At 49.6% G+C, this 10,593-nt stretch overlaps 2 protein-coding genes across 2 annotated transcripts in view; one reads left to right on the forward strand and one right to left on the reverse strand.

The window, feature by feature from the left end:
* Positions 1–10,593, reverse strand: part of LOC125913211 (L-lactate dehydrogenase A chain) — a 968,541-nt gene that overhangs the window by 824,848 nt on the left and 133,100 nt on the right. The window lies entirely within an intron of this gene.
* ABCC8 (ATP binding cassette subfamily C member 8) overlaps positions 1–10,593 on the forward strand; it is a 77,566-nt gene that overhangs the window by 43,753 nt on the left and 23,220 nt on the right. The window contains exons 13-16 of the mRNA XM_049618428.1: positions 209–314; positions 406–1,051; positions 1,703–1,808; positions 9,937–9,966. Coding sequence (XP_049474385.1) covers positions 209–314; positions 406–1,051; positions 1,703–1,808; positions 9,937–9,966 — 888 coding nt within the window. The remainder of the gene's footprint in view (positions 1–208; positions 315–405; positions 1,052–1,702; positions 1,809–9,936; positions 9,967–10,593) is intronic.

Below are 10,593 nucleotides of genomic sequence, written 5' to 3' on the forward strand. Positions count from 1 at the left end.
GACCCTAATCCAGTCTAGCTGACTGATAACATCAGCTGCCCACCATGGATGCCCACTGATCTGTCTCCCTCCAGTGTGAGCTTTGTGGGGACAATACCGCAGGACCCAGAACCTTCTCAGAGCCACTCTCTCAGGCTGCACCCTCCTCTCTCTCCCCTTCCCTCTGCCCCTGGCAAGGGTGAGAGGTGTCTCTATGCTTCCTTTGCAGCGTGCAAAAGCTGAGCGAGTTCCTGTCCAGTGCAGAGATCCGCGAGGAGCAGTGTGCTCCCCGGGAGCCTGCGCCCCAGGGCCAAACCAACAAGTACCAGGCAGTGGTGAGTGCCCGGCTTCCCCTTGCCACCAGTGTTTTTCTCTAGTGCCTGTAGCCTGTGCCCTGCTGTGTCCTGCCTCAGCTTCTTGTCATAGGAGGGGGGACTCCCTTCCCTGCACAGCTTCCAGTCCTGTGGGCCCTCACCTCCTCCTGACCATTCCCAGCCCCTTAAGGTTGTGAACCGCAAGCATCCAGCCCGAGAGGACTGTCGGGGCTTCACGGCCCCACTGCAGAGGCTGGTTCCGAGTGCAGATGGGGATGCTGACAACTACTGCGTCCAGGTGAGTCCTAGAACCTGCACCCCCACGTCTGGCCCCCCAGCACCATCTCCAGGAGGGAGCTTAGCATCAGAGACCTATATGCTGAGTCCTCTGCTCTGGAGGTCACCCTGCCCGCCTGGAGGGTCCATAGCAGTCCCAAAACCAGGGACAAGTTTTCCTTCTCCATTGAATGTGGGACCCCGTGACTGTCATCTCAGAGAGGGTGATTCAGGCAGGGGTCAGCAGAAGAAGGCCATTCCCCCGCTCCCCTGCCCTGGAAGTGATCCAGGGACTGAAATCAGGGTTTCTAGCTTTCACGGCGGGAGGGGAGGCAAGAGACCATTCACACTGAGAACCCAGTTGCCTTTCTATTCTTTTCTGGGCTGTGGGCTACCACCAATAAAGATCATTGGAGGCTTCTTCACGTGGACTCCTGATGGAATCCCCACACTGTCCAACATCACCATCCGCATCCCACGAGGTACGGCCCAGCTCATGTCTCTAGCATGGTTTGGGAGTGCCCCTCAGAGTCATAGCTGAAGTGCCCCTTCCACATGTCCCACTGAATGACAGAGAGAGAAAAAGAAAAATCTGCATGTATTGAGCACCAGCTCAATGCTCACTCTTGGTGGGTACTCTGGGGTATGAACACTAGAGAGGTGGGCTACCCATGCTGGTGGGAGTCAGCAGCAAGGACAGGACAAGACAGCAGGACCTTGATGTCCAGCCACCTGCTGCAGACATATGGGTGCTTCACAGAAAGAAAAGCAGTCCCCAGTAGCCAGGGAATGTGCCATGAAAGAGGTGGGGCTCCTGAGAATGAGCAGGGTCCCTCAGGCCATGAGGCAGGGTGGGTATTCTGGCAAAGACAGCAGCATGAGCAGAGCATGGAGGTGGGATGGAGATGGAACCCAAAGTGGCCTTTGTTGGGACCATGAAGAGTTGGGCCACACTGGGGAGTGAAAAGAAGGATCTAGAGTTCCAGAAGGGAAGGCTCAAAGGGAGATTCTAGGTAGGAGGGAAGCAAATGGGGGTCCCAGGGTTGCATGTATCTGTCTGTCTGTCTTTCTGGGGGATAGTCATTCAGACCCCCTGGTGCCCTAGTCCCATTTGCCCCCCGCCCTCCCTGCAGGCCAGCTGACCATGATCGTGGGGCAGGTGGGCTGTGGCAAGTCCTCACTCCTCCTAGCCACCCTAGGAGAGATGCAGAAGATTTCAGGGGCCGTCTTCTGGAACAGGTACTAAATGCACCCTCAGGGCTCAGCTAGTGGGGAGAGCTAACAGTGGGCAGGCGGGCAGCCTTTCTTTCAGCCTTCTCAGTTAAGGACGTGTCATGCCCATATTGAGCACTTGCTGTGTGTTCAGTGAGTACTCAATGAATGCTGTTAATTGTTATTCTTGTCAACATCTGTAGTACTTATTCAACCCTTACTATGTGCTGAGTACTTTGCTAAGTCCTCTGCACTCATTATTTCATTTAGTCCTTATGACAACCAGCAAGGTAAGGACTGTGAACAGTCCTTGTTTTATAGATGAGGGTTCAACTATTTGCCCTAATTCACTCAGCTAATCAGTGGCTGAGCTGGAACTCTAACTCAATTCCGCTTGACTCTAAATCCCATGCTCACTCACCTGCACTGCGTCCCTGTGTGGGGAACTGGAACACAAACGTTGGTTTCCGGCCTGGTCATCAGCAAAGCCGACATAGACCATCCAGTGGGTGTTTTGAGGAGCCAGAGATAACCCAGACAAACGTGGGTTTCTGGACAAAGATCACTATCTTAATTAAAGAGCCAGAACCCCAGGCTGAGTCAACCATGGATCTATTATTTATAGCCACCTACTTCCAGAAAGCACTTGAAACTAGTTGATAAAAGATACATAGAAAATAGAAGCTTTTTAAAAAGGAAGAAAGGAAGAGCTGAGAAATGAGGAGGGTGGGAAAGGTATACAGAAACCTGGGCGGGGCCTGGCTTGGAGCTCTCCCCCGTCGCCCCCCCCCGCCCCCCAGTAGCTGAGGGCAAGGGGGGCCTGAGAGGTTTGTAGAGCACATTCAGGGATAAAGTTTGCAGCCGATTCAGCAGAGGACAGGCTTTCCCCACAGTCATTTCTAGGGGGAAGTGGCATTCAAGAGGCCAGGTTTTTCATAAGCCTGAGTGCAGAAAGACCTTGGGCCCAGTGTCTGAATACCTGTGTGCACCTCCATTTGCAGGGCATTTTCCACAATGTCCCTGACTGGTGCATCCGATGGCAAGTTTCCCTCCTCAGTGATGCTATAGACTGGTAGACAAACCCTTTGGGATTTGTTCCTGTGACCTCTGTCTCTGGAATCTTAATTCCACCAGGGATTGTGGTGTGTTTGGGGCAGAGGGGTCTCTGCCTCCATTCCCCATCTTATTGGGGGAGTTCTCAACACAGCTTGACTGGCAAGGTCAGGCATTGGGGTTTGAGGTCACTTTGTCAGCCTCTTGTACCAATTGGCCCTTAGGGCTCTGAAGGGAGGAGCCCTTGCTTATTGGCTGACAGTGTGTCTTTGTGAAGAGAAGATGGGATTACAGAACCCAGACATTGGGGTTGCCCTGGTTTCCTGGGTCTGTGTCCCACTCAGCATGAGTCAATCCCCCGCTGGGTCTGGTCCCGTTGGCCCACTTTCTTTACCTCTTCCCCCATCCCCCATGCTCAGGTGTCCCCACACCAGCATCAACACCTGTTTGTCCTCTGCAGAAATGCTAGGCACGCTTGGCAGAGGTGCAGCCCTGCCCTGCCTTGGCCCCCACCTCTTCTCCAAGCTTGGCCAACCCTCAGGGTCTGACTGCTGCCACCTCTGTCTTTGGAAACCTCTGCCCCAGCCCAAGGGACACAAGGGGCCTTTCTAGAACAGCTAACATTAAGCAGCTCTTATGTGCAAGGCACTTTATTTACTTCATTGTCTCAGTCGGTCTTCACCAAGCTCTGTGAGGTAGGCATCATTCACCCCACTTAACAGGTAAGGAGATTGAGGTGAAGCAAGTTTTACCCAAGGCCACCCAGCTCTCAAACGGCAGAAGTGGGATTGGCACCTAGGTGCTCAAGCACATGGGCTTTCCACTGAGTGCTGAGAGAGAAGGGGTTCAAGAGCATGTGAACAAATAATTAGCCTGACAGTCCAAAGGCCAACAGTCCCTACGGCCATGACACCTACCTCCTCAGTGGAGCCACCACCCAGGTGCTCACAGCTCTGTCCTCATGGCGCCACCTCCCGGCTCAGTTCAAGTCTAGGGGTAGGAGTGATGATGAAGAGGTTCTCACTCCTCCATTTTGCCCTCCCCCACGGTGCAGCTTCCCTCTCAAGCATAGCGAAGCACATCCCGGTAGCCTGCAGCCAACCCTCGGAAGTTGTGAGTCTTTGTTCACAACTCACCTCGGGCTCCAATCTCTCCACCTTGATGTATTCACTCATCCCCTGTTTACTGAACATCTGCTGGGTGCCAGACACTGGGCACAGCGACAGAAATGCAAAGATGATTAAGACATGGCCCCTGCTTTTATGGGAGGGGAAGGAGATCAGTGCCATATGATCAAGCATAGAGGAACAACATGGGCCTCTGTGGCCAAGGAGAGAAGGGTCATGTGGATGTGGTGTTTGAGCCTTGAAGGATGAGTGTGGTTTCATCAGATGGAAAAGGCAGGGGTAGGAGAGGAAGGTGTTCCAGGCAGGGGTATCGCCATGGGCAAAGGCTTGTTGATGTGAAAGAACATGGTTCTGGTACCTGGAGCACGGGGGTGGGGGGGGGGAGGGGGGCGCAGTGGCAGAAGACAAGACTAAAGAGGTGGGCTGGGCTCAGGTCAGACACCCCTATATACCAGGTCCAGGAAGTAAGATATAGCCTGAAGGCTGTAGAAGAATTATGCTGGTGATAAAAGAAAGGGGTGGGGGGGGGGTACTGGAGAAAGGGAGACCAGTTAGGAGCTCATTATAGTGGCTAGGAGGAGTCTGGACAGACATGACTCAGTTGTCTTCATCTGCCGTGTGCCTCTCAAAATCCTGGACATGTACAAGTTCTGTCCGGCTCAGCTATCCTGGGCAATGTGTTGGTTAAGTGTGGGGGCTGTGTGTTGAGGGACCCTTTTCTTACACACAGGAGCTCCATGCCTCAGACCTGGGCCCAGGTCTGCATGGGGGTGATCCACTTGCAAAGTGAGCCAAGAGCAAAATAATGGGCAAAATAACGTTTAACCTGGCAGCCTCTCCCATAAGTCTGTCTGTCTGCAGCCAGAGGCCAGGGCGATGCCAGGCCGCTCTGATGTTTTCATCCATGCCACGGCCAAGGCCAGGTGACCAGGCAGCCAGAAGGAGTTCAGGAGGCACAAGTCAGGGAGCTGGGGGATTAGGAAGTACAGAATGGAGAATGCTCTGGAGAGATTGGTTTCTATAGCCATTCATTTGTCCTTTCAATGAACAAATGAGAAATATGGCTAGGCAGATAAAAGCAAAAAGCTCTGGAGGCAGGCTTCATGAGTTCAAGTCTGGGCTCTGTGTTTCGGGAAATTCCATGACCTTTCTATACCAGTTTTCCCTTATTCCCATGGGGTTGATGTGAGGCTTAACCTAGCATGTAGTAAGTGCCCTATAAATATTATTATAAATATTATTGTTTGACAATGTACTTCTATGCCAGGTTCTAAATCCCCCTGTTGTTCTTGAATTGCACTCCAGCCTGTCGCCCAGGAGAGATGGCAGTGAGCTCCTTGGGCACAGAAACCATATGTTATTTGTCTCTCTGTATCCACAGTGCCTTTGCTAAATGCATTCATTTGTTAAATGAACACACAACTTGGAACAATTTATGACATCCAAGAGACTGCCATCATAAATGTGTCTTTACATCTCCCTCCTACCACATACCTAGACCCAGGCTGTTCTCCTGACTCAGAATTCCACCACCCAATTCCCCACCAACATTTGGAAAATGGGAATCCCCACTCAGATGTGGAATTTAAGAAACAAAACAAATGAGTATATGGGGGGGGGGAGAGAGAAACAAACTATAAGAGACTCTTAGAGAACAAACTGAGGCTTGATGGATGGAGGTGGGTGGGGGATGGGCTAGATGAGTGATGGGTATTAAGGAGTGCACTTGTTAATGATGATCGCTGGGTGTTGTATGTAAGTGAGGATCACTAAATTCTCCTCCTGGAACCAATATTGCACTGTATGGTAACTAACTAGAATTTAAATAAAAATTTGAAAACAAAAACAACAGCAAAAAAGGGAAGTAGGAATCCTATTAGCGCATGTCTCACAATGCATTATGATTACCTGCTGGTGTGCCTGTCTCTCCCATGACACTGAGCTCCTTGAGGACAGGACTGAAGAATTCCGTGTTGTACTCCAAGTGCCCAGCAAAGCATGTGCCTTTTGTGAACTTTTCTGTGCAAGTTACAAAGGAGAAGACCTACCCCCGGGGAGCTCACCAGTGCCAGGTGGACAGAGGCATGTAGACAGAGCCCTGGTGTGGGCGTACAGGGTCCATCGGGTGAGGTCCTGCATTCTGGGCTGGAGATTTACTGCAGCAGCCCTGGGCATATCCGGCACATCAGCCCCCAGCCCCTGGTCTCAGGGAGAACCACGTGGTTCCCAAACTTCCACTTTAGTAACAGTCACCCCCCCAGTGCCTGGCTCTCTGCTTCAATGCACTATCAACCTGGGAATTTGCAAACTCTCTCCTTAATATCTAAGAAGAAAACATTCTTATGAAAAGCTAATATTAGTAGATACACTCAAGTGAAATTCTTTCCCTAGAAATAAGGAATAGGGCCATTAATGACCACGGTAGAATGATTTTAAATGTCCCCAGGGAGCCAGCAAGAAGCAGGGCCCCAGAGAAAGCACTGGGGTAGGGAAGAGGGTTCCACTTCCTGGTGAGCAACTACAAATCAGCCTCCCTGGAGCTCCCTGTTGCCTCTGCTCTCACCACCTGCTGAGGCTTCTGCTTGAACCATTTATTATCTCTGTCTGTGCCCACTCAGGAGGCCTGGGCCTTGCTTGCCCCGGGCCAGCCTCAGAATGCTGTCGCCTTGTGGTGGTTGGTATGAAGGCTGCTTCCTGAGACCCTTGATTCCCCAGGAGATGAGAAACAGTCTCCTTTCATGACTACCCTGTGGTCCAATCTGCCCATGTAGATCTTGAAGCCTTTGGGGAATAGGGGTAAGGTGCTCAGGTAACCCCAGGTTTCCTGGAGGAGGCAGGTGTGGCAGTATGGTAAGCAGACAAGACAAGGGGCCCTGCATGGAGGTGATGAGCCAGACTTGGTCTTTTTTGTAGTCCTGAGTCTGCCACTCACTTGCTGTGTGGCCTCGGGCAGGTTATTTTACCTCTCTGAGTTTTAGTTTCCTCATCCGGAAAAACCCTTTCTTCTCTCAGAGACTCGGCCTTAGGACCCAATGACATTAATTGGAAAAGGCTCTGTGGTAAAAGGTAACGTTTCAAGACAGCTTGTCAGGGGCAAGATGAAGGGACCATGGGGACCCCAAATTCTAATTTCCTCTTCCAACCCCTTCCCACCTCTTCCCTTTTATTGGTTGCTGGTGTCTTAAATGAGTGGTGAGCTGTTCAATTTCTCCTCTGTGTGCATCTCTGGGACCAAGGATGATCCCTCCAGGTCTCCAACCCCACATCCTTCCCTCCAATCGGCTATGAGCTGTTTTTATAATATGTTCTCCCAGTGTCACTGAGGTTTGTGCCATGACCCCAATTTTATACACAAGGAAACAGAGGCTCCCCTAAGGAAAGGGACTTGCAGAAGATTTCACAACCAGTGAGTAGAGAGGCTCCTCAGATATGAACTTCGGAGCCCATATTTTTTTTTTCCAGTTCTCTGCCCACAGTTCCTGCCTCTTCCTCCCACCTAGAATTCCCTCCTTCTGTCTGCACTCTGTCATCCCCCCCCCCCACCCTTGAGAGTTCTGCTCAACTCTGACTTCTTGGAGCCTTTCCTCACTTTCTCACATTTCTTCTCCTCCAAACTGTATTTAAAATTTACCTTGTTCTCCCATTCCAGAAGATTGTCCATAAATTAGAAAAGATACACAAGTATAAAGAAGTTAAAAACCATCTAATATCCCATTACCTAGAAGTTTCCAATCTTCTTTCTAAGCATTTGCATATGCGTTTGTGGGTCCTTTTCCCCAAAATTTATATAATACTTTCTTGCTCCTACTTCTTTTTCTGGCCCTCGTGACTTTCTGACTTCTGTACCTGTCTGATTCCCTCTACCAGAATATGAGCCCTATGAGGGCAGGCTCTGTGCCTTGATTTCAGCTTGGTGTGCACACACCTGCCCAGCACCTAGCTGGTTGGAGGGAAGGACGTGGGGTTGGAGAACTGGGGAGAATTGTCCTTTCAGCTCAGTGCTTGGTTTCAAAGGTACAGGCAGAGGAGGGATGGAATGACCCCCACACATTTAAGACCCCAGTAATCAATGAGAGAAAGTGCACACCACATGTACCATTTTATACTTTTCAGATGGAAACATCTACACACAAAGCCTTGGGGAGGTTCGTTCTAGGGAGGCTGGGGCTACACTGTAAAAAGGTAGAGATGAACCTGGATCCACACCCCAGCTTTCTCCCTTCCTAACTGTAACATGGGGCACATTATGCAAACGCTGAGGCTCAGTTTTCCCATCTGTAAAAAGGGGACAGTAACACCTCTTTAAAGTATTGTCCTGTGGATGACATGGCAAATACAAACAACTTCACACTGTGCCTGGCATGAGGACAGCCCCCACTGAGTGCTAGTCTCCCTCCCTCCCTTCTTCCCAAATGATTAAGATGTCAGTTAACAGCCTCCCTTTATTACAGGTCTGTCATGTGCTAAGCAATGTAGGGGTTGGAAAAAATGCTCTTCCTGCCTTAAAATCCCACTGGGGATAAAAGACTTACACAGGAGCTGATTAGAGAGTAAGGTAGTCCATTATAAGGGCTAATTGAGCAACCCAGACAATGATACAAAATGAGTTAGGACCGGGCACTGGGGTCCTCAGGGAGGCCACAGATGCACTTTCTTCCAGATAAATAACAGTCTTTGCAACTCTGGAAGCAATCAAGGCAGGAAGACTCCAGAGATAAGCTTATCTGGGCCTCGGCCGCACAGTTGGCATTTGTAAGCTTTGGTTTTTTTTATCTGTCTCATGTTACCAGCTGTCCAGAAAGTCCAGCAATCTGATGGTTGGGGAACCCAAGGTTAGGTTGGGTTGAGAGAACAAAATGAGACCACAAAGATCAGAGAACAGAATCTGAGGGGACCTGTAACCACATATCCATCAGGATCTCCTCTCAGTTCTGCTCCTCAGCAAGGGACAGAAAGGAATTCATCAGGTTCCTTGCTGCCTCTGTTTTTTTCCATCCCGGTATTCCTGACAAATCACAGTGGAGTGGTGTAACGTGGTCATTAAGAGCATAAAGCTTTAGAGTCAGATAAATCTATTTTCTCTGCTATTTGCTGGCTGTGTGGCTTTGGGCAACTTACTTAGCCTTTCTGACCCTCACTTTCTTTGTAAAGTGGAGACAGTCAAAATAAACCTCTTTCGTATGATTATTTTAAGCTTTAAGAAAGAAGATACTATTACGATACTTATCACAGTGCTTATGAAAGTTCAACAAATGTTAGCTGGTTTTAGTATGCCTAAAGTCAGATCTGTACGAAAACAGAGTGGATTATTTTTCCCCAAATGTGCATGTCAGAAGCACACACTTTATTGGCAGAGGGCTACTTGTGGAAGGTTGAGTGGTAGTCTGGAACAGAAAAGAGTGCTGGCAAAGTTGGCCACAAAATTCAGGTCGCCTCACTCAGTGCTTTTCATAATTTTTTTTACTATAATCCACTCTACATCACAGTCCACTACATTCATGCATTGATAGATAAGGGGGGGAAATCCCAAGAAAACACACATGTTAACCACATGCTGGGCACACTTTTTTTTTTTTTAAGTGCGGTCACAGTTCACTTACTTTAGACCCAATGATTGGGTCCCAATCTACAGTTTATAAAATGATTCTGACCTTGGCAAAGTCACTTTCCCTCCCTGAGCTTTAGTTTTCCCCTGTGTTAAACCATCGTGACACCCAGCCAGCCTCACCGCTACTCTGAGTCAGGGGCACAGATTTAGCTCTTGCTATTTGGAGGTGCTCATCTAGGTGCTGTGGGAGGGGCAGTGATTGAGAAGAGAGGTTTGTGTCCCTAAGGAAGCCACTTAGGGACACTGGGGAGGGGTGGGAGGGGTGGGGATTGTGAGGATCTCTCTCTCCAAAGACCTTTGTGATGGAGAGAAAGGCAATGGAGTGAGAAGTAACTGGTGTTGATTTTTCCCATTTGTACCCCAGCAGCCTTCCTGATGAGACGGGAGAGGACCCCAGGTATAGCCTTGGAACTGGGTTGGAAGTGGGTCCCAACGAAGGGAAGGGGCTGGGGAGCTGGGAGGGCTTGTGGGGTTGGGATACTGAGTGTGGACGGCAGGGTGCGCAGCCTACATGATTTCATCGGCACAGAGCCTTATAACAAGGCATGCTTTCTCAAAGACGGCAAAATCTGGTTCTTAGAGAAAAAAAAAAAACTTAGACGTTCCAGTCTGTGGCTCTTCAAAGGGCCTTATAATATATAAACAGATATACAATATATCTGTGGTTTAAAAACTTCATGGTGGGTAGGGCACCTGGCTGGCTCAGGGCTCAGTCAGTGGAATGCACAAGTCTTGATCTCAAGGTTGTGAGTTCAAGCCCCACACTGGGCATGGAGCCTACTTTAAATCAATCAATCAATCAATCAATCATGGTGCATAGTCAAAAAGTAGTTTACTGCTTGCCATGGGTTGGTGGGAAAGAAGAAAGGAAGTAACTGCTAATGGTACAGGATTTATTTGGGGAGGGTGATAAAAATGTTGTGGAATTAGTGGTGATGGCTGTACAACCTTGTGAGTATACTAAAAACCACTGAATTGGAAAAGAAATACACTAAGGAAAGGACAATTGGCGGGGGGGGGGGGG

Source organism: Panthera uncia, chromosome D1 (genome assembly GCF_023721935.1).
Source record: "Panthera uncia isolate 11264 chromosome D1, Puncia_PCG_1.0, whole genome shotgun sequence".
NCBI classification, from domain to species: domain Eukaryota; kingdom Metazoa; phylum Chordata; class Mammalia; order Carnivora; family Felidae; genus Panthera; species Panthera uncia.